Source organism: Aquarana catesbeiana, linkage group LG02 (assembly GCF_042186555.1).
Source record: "Aquarana catesbeiana isolate 2022-GZ linkage group LG02, ASM4218655v1, whole genome shotgun sequence".
In the NCBI taxonomy this organism is placed as follows: domain Eukaryota; kingdom Metazoa; phylum Chordata; class Amphibia; order Anura; family Ranidae; genus Aquarana; species Aquarana catesbeiana.
Window position 1 is genome coordinate 554,962,575 of NC_133325.1, and position 18,064 is coordinate 554,980,638.

The 18,064-nt window shown below is 43.2% G+C and overlaps 1 protein-coding gene across 2 annotated transcripts in view; it reads left to right on the top strand.

Moving 5' to 3' along the window:
• PKP1 (plakophilin 1) overlaps positions 1 to 18,064 on the top strand; it is a 108,079-nt gene that overhangs the window by 79,585 nt on the left and 10,430 nt on the right. For both annotated transcript variants that reach the window (XM_073615978.1, XM_073615977.1), the window contains exons 9-13: positions 729 to 905; positions 4,409 to 4,562; positions 4,654 to 4,840; positions 13,141 to 13,225; positions 14,125 to 14,229. In XM_073615978.1, coding sequence (XP_073472079.1) covers positions 729 to 905; positions 4,409 to 4,562; positions 4,654 to 4,840; positions 13,141 to 13,225; positions 14,125 to 14,199 — 678 coding nt within the window. In that variant the 3' untranslated portion in view covers positions 14,200 to 14,229. The remainder of the gene's footprint in view (positions 1 to 728; positions 906 to 4,408; positions 4,563 to 4,653; positions 4,841 to 13,140; positions 13,226 to 14,124; positions 14,230 to 18,064) is intronic.

The window sequence follows — 18,064 nt, forward strand, 5'->3', positions numbered from 1 at the left end:
CAAGAGGATGGTTGGATAATATCAAAATACTTACAGATGGATTAGTTCTTTGAAAACCTAAATGTGTTGTGTTTTGCCCAGTCCTAAAGATGTTTTACCATCAATGAAATAGGGCAGTACTACTATAAATGGATGGTCGATGGATATAATCAGAATTTTTATGCATGTTACATCTCTGGGAAAAGGAGATTTTATGGTCAATATGTGCATAAAAATGTATGTTTATCTATAGGTGTTTTGGTCTATTGATGCTTTCCTGTGAGTATTCCTCTTTCACACTCAGGTACTTTTTAAGCATCTTGTTGTATGGGATGGTGCTCCCAGGAAAAAGATAAATCTATATAAACGTCTCCTTGGGACTTTTTTGTATTTTGACCCATATTCCACTATTGTTCCCCTTTTAAGGTTTGACTATTCTCAGAATCAGTTCTGCAGGAACTACATGAATCTGCCATACATGTGTTCACTATGCAGCAGGGTAGCTGCTCAACATAGGACCCCTACTCCAGTGATTTCCAGCTTCCGCAGGTGTCTTTCAGGGTATACAGTACACAGTTATATTGGTGCAAGCTGGACCAATGTAACTATGCAAATTATGCATGCCTAAACTTAAACTCTAAATGATCTTTAAAAATATTAAATATTCCTAGAACCTTTGCATAATACTCCTACGGGGAGGAGAAATTTAATTTAGTATATAATTACAATTACATTGTCTTTTTCCATAGAATAATAACTTTGACCTGCCACTTCCAGAAGAAGATGTTAATCCTAAAGGATCTGCTCTGCTGTCTCACTCCAGCGCTATAAAGACATACCTGTCTCTTCTGGGTCAGAGTAAGAAGGACTCCATACTGGAAGCAAGTGCTGGAGCTCTTCAGAACCTCACTGCAAGCAAGGGGCCGGTGAGTAACTGAAATACAAAGGAAGTTAAAGCAGTACAAAACCCCAAAACAAATGTTTATTATATTGCAGCTTAACAATTCTTAGATGTGATGGCTGTATTAGTTTTCTTTTTTAGGCTTTCTTTCTTTTCTTTTCACCTGGTGATTTTGCCTGTAAGACTGTTTTTTTTTCAAAAGAACTAGCTGTCTTGCAGATATAGCAGTTTGAAGGTTGAGACAAACCATTTACAGCTGACAGGGGTGCTTACAATGATCAACGTTTATTCATTTTTATAAAGCCTTTATCCCAAAAGGAACAAAAAATGTTGCTGTACCTGCGTATAAAGTGTTAGCTGGAGTTTAGACTCAATTTGTTAGTGTATATAAATTTGTTAATACATCTAACACTCCCCTCAGCAGCAGCCAATCCATAAGGGGTGCAGTGGTGCCGCCACCCTAATCCCCATGCTCCGCCCCCTAATCTCCATGCAGGTTGCTTGACTCATATGTTTCTATGAGTTTTTTTTTTTTTTTTTTTTTTTTGGAAGCACATGATTAGAGTCTGAGGCTTCAAAAATGTTGGGCTCCGGGCACAGAGCATTGCGCCCCGAACTCACCCATTTGTCTTCCGGCTTTTCCTCCCAGCCAATCAGGACAGGAGGCGGATCTTAAGACCTGATTAGCGGTGAAGAAAAAGCCAGGGAAGCCACGACCTGGATGGGGTAAGTGCGGACCTAGCGGGGGGGGGGTTGTTTGCCACCACCCCAAAAAATGGAGCACCAGCCGCCACTGACCCCCCTTCTCCTAATGCTGCTCTCTGTTGCTCCTTCATCCAGAGTGTAGACACCTTAATACAAGAAGTGTGTTATTAGCTAGATCATCAGGTGAAACCACAGAGAATACAGCCTAAAAACAAAACAAAAGGAATGCAGCCGAATACATTTTTGATTTTGGATTTAATACCGTTTAAAGTACCGTGTGAGTAGTTGAAATTGTATGCCCAAAGCTAGCTCCTAAATATAGTGACAGTGAAATCGCACGATTTATAAGTCGCATGTCAGTGCGACTTAAGTTACGACTTGTAAGGCATCTGTGCAAGTTCATGCATCTGTGCAAGTTCATGCACAGATGTCTATGCAAGTCACACCTGAACTTGCAAAAAGTAGTGCAAGAACTACTTTCAAAATCGGTGCGACAGAGTCTTTGAGAGATTTGACCGCTTCCGTTGTGGACAATAGGGTGTGACTTGTCTTGTGATTTGAAACTTTCAAATCACATGACAAGTCACATCAGTGTGACGGGGAGGGGGGGGGTGGGGGGGCAACCGTGTTTAGCTTCTTCCTGGCCCTGAATTTCCTCCCCACTTAGAGACATACACTAACTGATCTTTCAGTGCTCACTGGCTTTTGAGGATGTGTCTGATTCAATCTAATTGAAATTGCTGCAGGACAATAATTCATCAGTTTTTTCCAATAACTTTGTTCTTGGTCATGTATACTGTAAATGAAAAAGGGTCTACTCAGAAATGACTCTGTTTACACCTCTGCTGAGATTGCAGTACAGATCTGCCAGTCTAGTTACAACATGCGTCTGTTTCGATACAGAGCTTGTTTAATATAGCGGCACATGGCTTAAAGTATCCAGACAAAATGGCTCTGCATATTTGTGAAAAAAAATATTTTCTTTCTTAGACCCCTTTCACACTGGGGCGGTTTTCAGGCGCTCTGCTAAGAGCCTCAAAACCGCCTCCCATTCATTCCACTGTGACTTTTCACACTCGGGCATGGCGCTTGCGTGACGTTCCTAAAACACACATTTAAAAGGCATGCCAAATGCCCTTGTTCTATTATAGATATAACACACAATATGACCTCAATTGGTGTGAAGGACTTAATCTTCATATATATCCAGGATGTAAATGAAGCCTGAAAGAATCATCAATTGATAATAGTAATTTAATTGGGGAACATCTCCAATATGGGCCTTGTCCTCACATTAAATAAAAAAAGTGATTTAGTCAATTCCATAAGGTTCCATAATAGCTCAATATATGAACATTTGAAGGAATCGCCATGTGCTCAAGATATTCTTGCTGTTCAATTATTGGGTAATTGATGAAACACTGTGTGTATTGTATATAAAGTGTCCCTATGGTCAAGAGGAGGAGAACCCAAATTCTCCTAGGAATCAAGTCCATTCACATAAGATGGTGATGTAAGTTACAGCTTTGATCAACTCCCCTTGCACTTGAAACAATATTCAAATCTCAATGAGAAGATATAAAGTCACTGATAAACCTATCAGGCATTCAAATATTACTGTATGGCTACTGTGCCACCTGAATAGACATCATGTATATAGACTGTCACTGTGGTCCAGAAGAGGTGATTAAGCTGTTGCTTGTTCCAAAAAAAATGTACCCTTCACTAGCAGTAATATTATAGTTAACAGCCACATTCAACCTCCCTTAGTGAGAATATCTTGAGCACATGGTGAATACTTTAAATGTTCATATATTAAGCTATTATTATGGAACCTTATGAAATTGACCAAATCACTTCCCCCAATAAAATTATCATTCTCAAATGATGATTCTTTCAGGCTTAATTTACATCCTGGATATATATAAAGATTGAGTCCTTTAGACCACTTAAAAGCAGAAGGTTTTCTATCTTAATGCATTCTATGCATTAAGATAAAAAAAACCTGTGTGTAGCAGCCTCCCCAGCACCCCTAATTGCTTCCCTGAGCCCCATCCCTCTCTATGCGTGTCTTAGCCGTCCGGGGCTCTCCTTCTGATTGGCTGAGACACAGCAGTGACTCCTGCAGCTGTCAATCAAAGTCAGTTAGCCAATCAGGCTCCGTGTCTGATAGGACACAGGGAGCTGTGACTCGGCTCGGCTGCCCCATAGGAAGCTGCTTGCTTTGGGGGCACGCCACAGCAGGGAGGGGCCAGGAGCAATGAAGAGGGACCCAAGAAAAGGAGGACCCAGGCTGCTCTGGGCAAAACCAACTGCAAAGAGCAAGTAAGTATAACATTGTTTGTTTATTTAAAAAAAAAAGACTTTACAATTACGTTAAGGTAATTTTGTGTGTTATCATATCTATCATAGAACAAGGGCATTTGGCATGTCTTTTAATTGTGTGTTTTGTTTTGGTATCTTTTTTTGTGTATAGTAAAGATTTTGTAACAATATCTGCCAGGAGATGGACACGGGGAACAGATGGGGACAATCGGCGCAACGGGGTAGACAGTTGCAAGCCCCAATCTCCCTGTATAGCTTTTCAGCTGGCTGACAGCTGCGGGAGGGAGAGGAGGAGAAGCGGCTATCAGCTGCTTCATTAAAAGCTAGACAGGGAGTTTAGGGCGTGCAACTGCCCCCCCCCCCCCGCCGCACCGATCATCCCCCTATTGTCAACCAGAGACGATCATCCATGCAGTGTGGGTCACATGCTTATTGATGCTTATTTCCGTTTTTGTTAATCTTATAATAAACCTTTCTTACTTTTATTTTTATTTCCAGATGTCTAATGGGATGAGTCAGATTATTGGTGTGAAAGAAAATGGACTCTCGCAAATTACACGATTGCTTCAATCTGGAAATTCAGATGTAGTAAAAACAGGAGCATCTCTACTAAGCAATATGTCTCGCCACCCATCTCTTCACAAAAGCATGGGTAAGTGCAACATAAATGTGTTTTCACAAATTCTCTAACGTTCATTCTTTTATATTGCTTATTCATTTTGCCACTTTACCTCTTACATCAGGTACCCAGGTGCTTCCAGATGTTTCTCGCCTCCTGTCCCAAACCTCTACAAGTGCAACAAACTCAGAAGATATCTTGTCATCAGCCTGTTATACCATGAGAAATCTTGTTATGTCCCAGCCTCAACTGGCAAAGCAGAGCCTTTCTACCAACATAGTGGGAAATTTAGTCAACATGTGTAAGAGTGGGTAAGGAATATACATCTAAAGTATTTGGTGGCTTCTTAGATTTCTTAGCCTTCCTTTTACCTCAATTCCATATTTTGGCATGCCAGATGTTGGATATATATATATATATAGTGAGTACACCTCTCACATTTTTGACTCGTTAGTGTTACAAGGTCTCAGTTGTGAATGGGGAGCAGGTGTGTTAAATTTGGTGTTATTGCTCTCACTCTTTCATACTGGTCACTAGAAGTTCAACATGGCACCTCATGGCAAAGGACTGTCTGAAGATCTGAAAAAAAGAATTGCTGCTCTACATTAAGATGGCTTAGGCCAGTGATGGAGAACCTTGGCACCCCATGATGCTCAACTACACTGCAGAGTGCATTAGCGTCATGGGAAGGGGTGTTGCTAGGTGGCAAAAAGACCAGGGGCTTCAGCCCGAAGTCCAAGGCAGGCACGGGGGGGGGGCCTCTAGTGGTGCTGGGTTTTTTTGGTTGGGCGGAGGGGTTGTGTGGTTGTGTGGCGGGGGGTAAACTCACTTGCTGGTTGCTGCCTGGCTTACCAGTGCCCATCAATGCTGACCACTAAACTGACCTACCTACCTGACATACACTGACCTACCTGACATACACACACTGACCTACCTGACATACACACACTGACCTACCTGACACACACACATTGACCTACCTGACACACTGACCTGCCTGACATACATACACTGACCTTCCTGACACACACCGACCTACACTGACCTACCTGACATACACTGACCTACCTGACACACACTGGCCTACCTGACACACACTGACCTACATACACTGACCTACCTGACACACACTGACCTACCTGACCGTCATACACTGACCTACCTGACATACACTGACCTACCTGACACACACTGACCTACATACACTGACCTACCTGACACACACTGACCTACCTGACCGTTATACACTGACCTACCTGACACACACTGACCTACATACACTGACCTACCTGACACACACTGACCTACCTACCCGACATACACTGACCTACCCGACACACACTGACCTACCTGACACACACTGACTTACATACACTGACCTACCTGACACACACTGACCTACCTGACTGACACACACTGACCTACCTGACCTACCTGACTGACACACACTGACCTACCTGACATACACTGACCTACACACACTGACCTACACTGACCTACCTGACCTACACTGACCTATACTGACCCACACTGACCTACCTGACCCACACTGACCTACCTGACCCACACTGACCTACATATACTGATCTACCTGACCTACACTGACCTATACTGACCTACACTGACCTACACTGACCTACCTGACCCACACTGATCTACCTGACATACACTGACCTACCTGACCCACACTGACCTACCTGACCTATCTGACACACACTGACCTACCTGACATACACTGACCTACATGCACTGACCTACCTGACATACGCTGACCTACCTGACCCACACTGACCTACATACACTGACCTGGTACCTGACATATACACACTGACTGACCTACCAGACCAGAAGGAAACAGACTTCACATGTCCAGGTCCTGCAGCAGCAGCTCAGCCGTGTGCTGGTGTGTGAGGCAGCCAGAGTAGAGGAGGAGAGCCGCCCGCCCGAGCGCAGATCGATGTCGCACGTCGGCTAAATTACAATTCCCGCCTTCTTCCTGTTAGGTGGAGTGCAGGCTCTGGGAGATGCTGGGGATGCTGCTCAGGGTGGCGGTGTCTTCTCTCTCTCCCTCCTGGGCTCTTCCCGGCTGCCCAGGTATCCCCATCCCTGCTGCTCTGCACTGACGCCGCCACTGGAGGGACACTCAGGCCCCATGAGCACTAGCGCGAAGGAGGAGGAAGTGCAATCCTCCTCCGCTTTGAATGCTGGGCAGTATGGGCACAGTGGGAAGTAAAGTCACTGGTTGCTAGCCGCTAGGCGGCTATAGCAACCAGTGACCAACAGCTCAGTCTTCCCCTGTCCCTGCATTCTGGACCGGGACAAGAGACTCTGGGATATTGGCCCCAGGCTCGGGGCTGTAGCCCCAATAGCCACCCCCTGACGACACCTCTGGTCATGGGAAATGAAGTTCCAAAACATCTCGGATGCCAAGGTTTGCCATCACTGGCCTAGGCTATAAGAAGATTGCCAAGACCCTGAAACTGAGCTGCAGCACGGTGGCCAAGACCATACAGCATTTTAACAGGACAGGTTTGACTCAGAACAGGCATCGCCATGGTCGACCAAAAAAGTTGAGTGCATGTGCTCCGCGTCATATCCAGAGGTTGTCTTTGGGAAAAAGATGTATGAGTGCTGCCAGCATTGCAGCATAGATTGAAGGGGTGAGGGGTTAGCCTGTCAGTGCTCAGACCATACGCCGCACACTGCATCGAATTGGTATGCATGGCTGTCGTCCCAGAAGGAAGCCTCTTCTAAAGATGAAGCACAAAAAAGCCTGCAAACAGTTTGCTGAAAACAAGCAGACTAAGGACATAGATTACTGGAACCATGTCCTGTGGTCTGATGAGACCAAGATAAATGTATTCGGTTCAGATGGTGTCAAGTGTGTGTGGCAGCAACCAGTTGAGGAGTACAAAGACAAGTGTGTCTTGCCTACAGTGAAGCATTGTGATGGGAGTGTCATGGTCTGGGGCTGCATGAGTGCTGGGGAGATACAGTTTATTGAGGGAACCATGAATGCCAACATGTACTGTGACATACTGAAGCAGAGCATGATCCCCTCCCTTCGAGACTGGGCCACAGGGCAGTATTCCAACATAACGACCACAAACACACCTCCAAGACGACCACTGCCTTGCTAAAGAAGCTGAGGGTAAAGGTGATGAACTGGCCAAGCATGTCTCTAGACCTAAACCCTATTGAGCATCTGTGGGGCATCCTCAAATAGAAGGTGGAGGAGCCCAAGATCTCTAACATCCACCAGCTTTGTGATGTCGTCATGGAGGGGTGGAAGAGGACTCCAGTGGCAACCTATGAAGCTCTGGTGAATTCCATGCCCAAGAGGGCTAAGGCAGTGCTGGAAAATAATGGTGGCCACACAAAATATTGACACTTTGGGCCCAATTTGGACATTCTCACTTAGGGGTGTACTCACTTTTGTTACCGGTGGTCTAGACATTAATGGCTGTGTGTTGCCTTATTTTGAGGGGACAGCAAATTGACACTGTTATACAAGCTGTGCACTCACTACTTTACATTGTAGCAAAGTGTCATTTCTTCAGTGTTGTCGCATGAAAAGGTGTAATAAAATATAGGGCTGAAAAAACAAATAATCGATTAATCGACAACTAATCGATTATGAAAATAGTTGTCAACTATTTTCATAATCGATTAATCGGCCAGCCGATTAGTTGGCGTGCATACAGAATGCATTATTTGTTTACATATCAGGAAATACAGTGCAGCACACATACAGCTCAGTACACCATCTATACATTTCAGTACATGCCTGAGAACTTGTGAATGCTGTAAATGTGTGAGAAGCAATGCCTCATGGGACATGTAGTCCTGGGCAGGAAGTGAGTGGTTCTGAAGGCAGAAGTTTTTTTACCTTGCTGTAGAGGTGCTCCATGGTATACTTTGCAGGTTGCTATTGGGGCATTCTGAAGGCAGGAGGAGCCAGATGCGTCAGTGGGGGCCCAGAAGAGGAGAATCAAGGTTGCTTTGTGCAAAACCATTACAGAGTGGGAAAGTTTGACATGTATGTTTGTTTAAAAAAAAATTACTTTAAAGACTCTGCAGGGAAGATCAGCATCTGAACTCAGAGAAGGTGTAGGCTGATAGACTGGAAGTAATAGAAGGCATTACAATTACATTTAATGTAAACTTTTACCAGTATTGTGCATTATATTTAAAATGATTATATCCGTGAAAAAAAAGTCTCAGCTTTTAGTACTATAATATAAAAGACTTATATCTCCCTTCCCCCTTCATATAGCTTCATGTCTGACTCTTAGTTATAATGCCCATATATCCTACTTCTGGATGTATTTATTATTATTTACTATATTTATTGGCGTATAACACTCACTTTTTCACCATGAAAATCGGGTGCAAATAGCATGTGCGTGTTATATGCCAATACTTCAATTTTTAGCTGCCTCGGAGGGGACAGGGAGGGGGGCGGGACGAGCGCCATCAGATTACATACAGTGAGAATCTCCTGTTTACTTGGCGGCCTCTGTAATAGGAAGCCCCCTCTCCTGGGACACCATTGGACCACTGTTCTGTCTATCATAGGAGATTCTCACTGTATGTAATCTGTCGGTGCTCGTCCTGCCCCGCTCCCTGTCCTCTCTAAACTGCAGAAGGGCATCGATCAGGCTGCAGTGATGGCAATGGTGAGGCTGCTGCATTGATGGCAATGATGATGCTGCTGCATTGATGGCAATGGTGATGCTGCTGCATTGAAGGCAATGGTGATGCTGCTGCATTGAAGGCAATGGTGATGCTGCTGCATTGATGGCAATGGTGAGGCTGCTGCATTGATGGCAATGGTGAGGCTGCTGCATTGATGGCAATGGTGAGGCTGCTGCATTGATGGCAATGGTGAGGCTGCTGCATTGATGGCAATGGTGAAGTTGCTGCATTGATGGCAATGGCGAGGCTGCTGCATTGATGTGGACTGATGAGGCTGCATTGATGGCACTTTTGAGGCTGCAGATGGGCATTGATCAGGCTGCATTGATGGCAATGGTGAGGCTGCAGATGGGCACTGACCCAAAGTTCCTTATTTAAAATTAAAGGTTTTTTTCCTGAAACTTCCTTCTTAAAATGAATGTGCGTGTTATAGGCCTGTGCGTGTTATACGCCGATAAATACGGTATATGATATAAGTAATACAGCCCTCAAATTTTTGAGGGCTGGTGAGGAGCTGGGCTGCCTGGGAGTGGGGGAGGGGTGAGTACCGCCGGCGGGCGGGGTTGATCGGGAGCCTTTCTCCCAGCGAACGCCCCGGTGCAAGAGAGCATGGAGGAAGAGGAGAGCCACGAGATCCCCGAGCGGTATAACACGCTGTAACAGCTTACATTGAAATTTCCTCCGCTCTGCTCGCCGTCACACACAGCCCCACCTCCTCCTAACTCCGCGCCTGTGATAGACAGAATGCGGGTCCAAGGCTGAGATATGTTCTGTCTATCACAGGCGCGGGGTTGGGAGGAGGCAGGGCTGTGTGTGACGGTGAGCAGAGGCAATTTCAATGTAAGTTGTAACCGCATGCTATTCATACTCTGTGATCCCATGGCTCTCCTCTTCCTCCAGTCATGATCCGGCCACCCTCTCTCTTTCTCTGCCCTGGTGAGGCTGCAATGTTGGGCACAGTGAGTCTGCAATGGGGGCACAGTGGGTCTGCAATGAGGGCACAGTGAGGCTGCAATGGGGGCACGATGAGTCTGCATTGGGGTCACAGTGAGTCTGCAATGGGGGCACAGTGAGTCTGCAATGGGGGCACAGTGAGTCTGCAATGGGGGCACAGTGAGTCTGCAATGGGGGCATGGTGAGAATGCAATGGGGGCACAGTGAGGCTGCAATGGGGGCACGGTGAGGCTGCAATGGGGGCACAGTAAGGCAGCAATGGGGGGCACGGTGAGGCTGAAATGCACAGTGAGTCTGCAATGGTGGGCATGGTGAGGCTGCAATATTGGGCATAGGTCACGCTGCAATATTGGGCACAGGTCATGCTGCAATGATGGGCACAGGTCAAGCTGCACTGATGGGCATAGGTGAGCCTGCATTGATAGGTACTGGTGAGGATGTGCTGAGGGGACTTGATAAAGTTGTTAATATTTATTTTTGTAACTTAATTTTGCATAAAACATTTAAGTGTCATTTCATTAAATAATTAATGAGGGCGTGATTAGGGGCAGAATTGGGGGGGGGGGGGGCAGGGTAGGGGTTGGGTGAGGCAACTGGTGGCGAGTAACCCTTGAGGCCTGGCTAGTAGCTCAGGACTTGAAATTTTGAGCCCTGAGTAATTAATATGTTTACTTTCACTGTTTCACAGTATAAATGAACCTTTTATAGTAGCAATTATCTGCTCTTTTTGTCTTTTTGTACTATAAAGGGCTCATTTTAGTTTTTTTAACCCTATGATGACAGGTGATACAAAAAAAAGCATGCTACTGCTACTAAAGGTCTTAAGCCTGGTTCACACCTATGCGTTTTTTGGTGCTTTTTGCAGAAACACACTACAGTTCATTACCATGGTTTCCTATGGGACACATTCAATATCTATGCTTTTATCAGCTGCTGCGTATTTGGAAATGGTCAAGGACTTTTTTCAACGCAAAACTGTGTTTTTTTTTTTGGTTCAATATACTTCAATGGAGAAGCTGAAGAAAAGCATGTAGTGCGTCTTTTCAGAAATTTGCATTATTTAATCTGCCCAACATCAAACTGGCCAAAAAAAAGCATAAAAGATGCAAAAAGCAAATCGCAGAAAAATCGCACAGCAAAAAGCAAACTGTATAGGTGTGAACTGAGCCTTATGCTGGCCATATATGTTCTTAAAATTTACATTTTTTTTTGAAGGAAGACATTGTTTTTGCAGTATATACATTATATCATTATATACAGTATATCTCTTCTGTCTGTTATTCTCAGTGGATTAGAGATTTTGCTCCCTAACCATATAGTTGGTTATTTATATTTACAACTGCATATAGCAAAAAACAGAGCCACTCACAGGACTTGCCAAGTCTTATGTGGGTTTCAATAAATTACAACTTGAGTCCCATTTGCCTGTTTGCTACATGGCCTGTTCTTTTGGAGCTACACAAAGGCCTAAGGCAAAAACATGTTTTTTTTTTTCTCTTTTAGCCTGTCCATACCAGTTACTAACAAACAAGCTAATCTCCCAGGATGCTCAGTATTTTCAAGAGTAAACGAATTATAAACTAATCAACACCACTGGTTTCTGAGCTATATATCCTATATAGAAAAAAAGTCAGGGAGACGTGCTAGAAACATTTTGACACTGTGGTGCAATCCAAGAAAGGATTTTGAGACAGATTCATAGATTTAGATAGTCATAGATCATAGATAGTTTATTGTCCCAACTGTAAATCTTATTTACATATTTTGGTTGAGAATAGAGGCTATTGGTGGTTGGGCTGTGTTCACTTTGATTTTACTGTTGTGGGTTTAGTAACACTTTAAGGTTATGTTATTTCTCTTGCACATGACTGGGTATTCAGTCTATATGCAGTAAAGCATGCTTGTTATACTCCCTGTGGAACCTAAAGGATTAATCCTCTGCATTGTGTAAGAACAAGATTTGATCTGGTCTTCTCTGATCCTCCCCTTATTTGACTGTCCCCAATACATCTGCTGATAGTACAGAGTACATGCTCAGTTTGGTGTGTATTGCTAGAGAGTTGTTTTTTTTTTTTTTTTTGGGAGGCTGCATGTGATCAGCACAGGGCCAATCAGCACCGTCCAGATAGATGTTCTGTGCACTGTGGGAGACCAGATATAGTGAATGCAGGGTCCTGGGTTTAGTAACATTTTAAGAAACGAAAATGAGATGCCTATGTATGTGAGTCATAGATGGTAAATGTTTTACAGAAAATTATGTGGGGATAAAGTGTATGCTTGTCTTCAAACAACTCACATAATGCAGGACCCATTACTTCGGTTTCTTTAATTAAAATGATTGGTAATCAATCACAAAAAATTAAAACATGTTAACATTTTACTTTCTGTATAATAACCCCAAGTGACTTCAAATGCTCAGTACCAAATCTCTGGACAGTTTTTGCAAGTGATGCAAGTGAACTGGTCCCATCTCCTCCTATGGTTAAGTCATGTATGGCCAGCCTTTTTTTAGTTTGGATCATATGTCCTCCTGAACAGTCTATAAGCATTCCAAAGGTACAAAGATTGTTTCATAAACAGATCACTTTTTAATACATATGGATTTTTTAAGTTTATGATTTGAAACTATTTTATATTTTTTTTACAGTTTATATAAACTTAATTTTAAAAATTAATATTTAATACAGAGTTCATCAATGCCACTGTGGTTACTGAGCATTATGGGTTTTCTAAAAGAGAGTTGTTTGCTTTTGGACCCTATCTCTTCAACTGAATTTCTTTTTACAGCAGAGAGAAAGGGTGAGGGGGGCATAAGTCACTCCTGTGGCTTATTTAGTCATGTGTTACATGAACATTAGCTATTGAGCTCAGTAGACAACACGTGTTTTTAGTCAAAAGAATTCATTTTAGCTTGTTACAAATAAGAAAAAGGCTTATTACAATTCTGCATGTTTTACAGAGCTTCACCCAAAGCTGCAGAAGCTGCTCGTCTTTTCCTGACAGATATGTGGTCCCAAAGAGAGCTGCAAGGAATACTTAAACAGGTGAAGAAATTATTACTGTCCCATGTGCACCCATTGATAAAACAGAGCTGGTTCAGTCATTTCCTGTTCTTCAGTTAGTTGGCAAAAAAACACAAACAGCAGGCTATCTAGAAGTTTATACGTGTTTTATTTGCTTGCTTTAATTGCCACATATTTTACTTATTTTAATGTGTTTAAGGTACTATGTACCCAAAGAGATACACTGTTTGGCTTATTTTAGAAGATAATGAGCAGTTTGCAACAATCAGGAATTATCTCTGGTCTTGCTTGGTAAATGGCTTAAAGGGGTTGTAAAGGTAAAAATGTTTTCACCTTAATGCATTATATGCATTAAGGTGAAAAAACTTTTGACAATACCCCCGCCCCCAGCCCCCCCGTTTTACTTACCTGACACCTCGAATCTCCGCTGCTCGTTCCCGTCATCTCTATTGCAGCTCAGCCTGGTCGCTGATTGGCTGCAGTGGATGGATTGAAAGCAGTGCAGCCATTGGCTCGCGCTGCTGTCAATCACATCCGATGACGCGGCGCGCCGGGGGCTGGGCCGAGTGATACAGTGATATAGCCGCCGGCTGTATCACGGGAGCGCGCCCGCAATAACTAACCACCATGCGAGGGAGCTCGCATTAAGGTGGTTAGTTCTTGCGGGGAGGAGCTGAAACAGCCGCCGAGGGACCCCAGAAGAGCAGGTTCGGGGCCACTCTGTGCAGAACGAGCTGCACAGTGAAGGTAAGTATGACATGTTATTTAAAAAAAATAATAAAATTACCTTTACAACCCCTTTAAACCTTTTTAGATTAAGGATTCACTTTACCATTGGCTTATTAAAGAACTCTGCTTCTGCTAGATTTTGCACCTCCATGTTACCATAAACTAACAAACTTTTTTTTTCCCCACCACAGCAAGGACTGGATAAGAGTTTCATGGGATCACTAGCAAGTTCTGCTCTTCGAAACACAGTTTCCCGGGTTTTTTAATTCACATTTAATGGACATCCTATCTGTGAGGTAAAGGAACAGCTTTCTAAGATTGCCATACACAGTTTGTTGACTAACGTCCTCCAGTAATCTCTTACCTTTTATACTACTGCGTCTGTGCATATCTGAGTATTGTCCAATAAAGTCATTGTGACAAAGCACAAAAGTGTGTTTAAAGAAGCCTGTACCAAGAGAAAACCACAAATTGCTGACCTCTCCTTCTTACAATATTAGTTGTCTGCCTGTCCTGATGACCCAATATCTTTGCACTAAGTCACTGACTTATGCTGGCCATACACTATACGAAAAATCGACCAAATCCATTTTCGAAAAACGGACATTCGGCCGCGAGAGCAAACGATAGTGCCATCATGTAATGACTGAAAAATCGATCAGTGGACATAAATGAATCAATTTTTTGTTAGTTTTTACATATACTTAGTGAAAACAGTTTGAAAGGTTAATGTGTTTCCATTCCAATTTATCGTTTGTTCGGCAAAAAATTTCCAAACTTGTTCTTCGTTTTTTCAGCTCAAAAACGTCCCAACGATTATTGATTTTGTGTCCATTAACTTGATGAAAAAAGAAAGAACTGGCCAAATGACCGAATTTCAGCCGATTTTTCGTATAGTGTATGGCCATCATTAGTGTAACAAGTATACATATAAGCAGTTACCAGAGTTAGCAAGGCAAGCAGCATTTTCAAGAAGGCTCTTTATTTCTGTCAGTACAGGTTTTCTTAAATTGATCAGGAGAGACTTTTATTAGCAAAGGGCTGCCAAGGTTAGTGTTTTTGTACAAAGGGCTGCATTCATTGACCTATGGTCAAGTCTAAGCTAAAGGACAACTATAATGCCCCGTACACACGGTCGGACATTGATCGGACATTCCGACAACAAAATCCTAGGATTTTTTCTGACGGATGTTGGCTCAAACTTGTCTTGCATACACACGGTCACACAAAGTTGTCGGAAAATCCGATCGTTCTGAATGAGGTGACGTAAAACACGTACGTGGGGACTATAAATGGGGCAGTGGCCAATAGCTTTTATCTATTTATTTATTCTGAGCATGCGTGGCACTTTGTCCGTCGGATTTGTGTACACACGATCGGAATTTCCAACAACGGATTTTGTTGTCGGAAAATTTTATAGCCTGCTCTCAAACTTTGTGTGTCGGAAAATCCGATGGAAAATGTCCGATGGAGCCCACACACGGTCGGAATTTCTGACAACACGCTCCGATCAGACATTTTCCATCGGAAAATCTGACCGTGTGTACAGGGCATTAGGAAAATACAAAATGTTTCAACCACTATATATATATAGGCAGGGCTTTTTTTCAGGGGGAACTTGGTGGAACTCAGTTCCACCACCTCTGGCTCAGACCCTTTGGTGCCTGCTCACCACAATTACTTGTAAACACAGAAGTCTGGTTTCTGTGTTTACAAGTGACAGCTCTATACTCTGTAACTGCTCTGTAACCCCCATGAACTCTGCACACTGTATGTAATACAATCCTGATATTTAATGCCCCTTTAAGACCCTTCTACTGTTTGTGAAATATGACCACACCCACTATTTGATGTGATTTGGAGGGTGTGTGTGGGGGGAGGGGTTTTGGGGGGTCATGGTTGAGTTCCAGCACCTATTGTTTGAGGAAAAAAAGCCCTGTATCTAGGTAATGTGCCTATGCAACAGTGAATCTATGCAACAGTGAATCTATGCAACAGTGAATCTATGCAACAGTGAATCTATGCAACTGTACATTAAAAATTTACATTCTTCATATGTTTTACCTTTTTTTTTAAATATGCATCTGTAAAAGTCAGTGACCACAACAATAATAGAATGTGCTGACAAATGGATTAATCTATTTTGTTAAGAAAAAAAAAACCTGGCTAGCACTGTGTGACTGCTCGCACTCACTTGTGTGCGCATCTATTTGTGCCTTGTCTTCGTCACTTTTTTTGCCCATTTCTGCTTCTGATTCATTGTAAGAAATGTTCTTCCAAGCAACACAAACTTTCCACTGGCTATGTATGCCTCCGCTATAAAAGGGTATAAAAAAAAATGTTAAGTTCTAGCAATGTGTTTAAACTATTTAAAGGATAAGTTCACCTTTCAAAAAAATAAAAATAAATGCACATCTTTTTGCAGGTAAAAAAATGTGCATTTATTAATTTTTTTTTTTACTAGGAGCCTGAAAAGCATTGCACCTACGATCAGCAGATCGCAGATGCCATGCAGGACTGCTGCAGACTTGTCAGTGTATTTTTCTGCTGGTGCCCCATATGGGCAGGCAGTTACACACTAACAGGCAGAGACAATGAACTACCTAGAGCGTTCTACATCCCTGGTAGTTCATTGAGAGCTAAAAGCCCACAACCGCAAAGTCTGTTGGTACTTGTAGTTTCCCATTCACAGAACTCAGAGCCCCGCATGGCCACATTTTTCTTTTAAATAGTGACAGCAAGCATGGGGAGAAGAAGATCCAACCCCCCCCCTCGCTTGCTGTCACTATGCAGTGGATCGGGGAGATGCCGCAGCACTAAAGTAAAAAACAGAAGGCTCTTCTACGTGCAGTATTAAGGAGTATTTATTCATACAATGCGGTTAAAAACACTTACAGTGTAGTAGATCAAATGAGCATCTCAGTCAGCATACATTTCCATCGGCTAGCTTGCTTCCTCGCTTATCCCTCTCCTCTCACAGCTGCTGGCTAGCTCTCCCTCCCCTGGAGGTGAAGGACTCTACCGGATGCCTATTATGCTGACTGAGATGCTCATTTGATCTACCACATTGTAAGTGTTTTTAATGAATAAAGCTTTTTATGAATAAATACTCCCTAATACTGCACTTAGAAGCGCCTTCTGTTTTTTACTTTGATTTTCTCCAGAGTTGCTTCTTCTACCTGAAGTGCTGCTGCAAGTTCCCAACCCCAGTCTTTCCTCCTCCCCTTAACCTTGATGTTGAAGTTGATGCTGATGTGACAATCTTGTACAGTTCACTGGAGGACATTTCCTGACAGAAGCTCCCTATTTCTTTTCCTGCAGGAGTGGTTACATGTTGCAGTAGGTGCCCATGAAAATATATGAATATACAGATAGATGTAAATAAATATAGATGTGTTTAAATAGACCAGAGCTAGTCAACTTGCACACCAAATTTGGGGTTCCTAGCACCAAGTGGCCCTGAGATATGGGGCCCCAAAGTCGGGTCGCAAAATGTCATTTACTGCTACAGAAAAGTGCTTGACATTTTCCGACCCGACTTTGGGACCCCGTATCTCAGGGCCACTTGGTGCTAGGAACCCCAATTGGATATGCTGTAGTGCTAGTTCCACTGTGTTTGCACATCAAATTTGGGTTCCTAGCACCAAGTGGCCCCGAGATACGGGGCCACAAAGTCGAGTCGCAAAATGTCATTCTCTGCTGCAGTTTACCATCATATTTCTGTGTTTTCTGGTCCAAAAAATAGCGTTCCTTTAAAAACACTTATAAACGCAAATGCGGTTAAACGCAGTACCCGGGTTTAGCTGCCTTTAGCCGCATTTGGCGTCGTAAACGTGGAAAACCTTTGCGTCTGAACCCATTTTTTTGCTTCTGGAAAAACGAGGTTAAACGCAACTGCCTAAAAACGCCAAAAAACGAGACTGTGTACATGGACACATAGGATGACATTGAATGAGTTCAGGGGCAGTTGAAAAAAGTGTCCAACTGACTCTGAACGCGCATTTAACAGCATCTCGTGTGCATGAGGCCTTAGTGTACATTGAAGAATTGATGCTGTTTTGTAGGCAAAGGGTGGTCACACCAAATATTGATTTGATTTGGATTTCTCTTCTGATTATTTATTTTCCATTT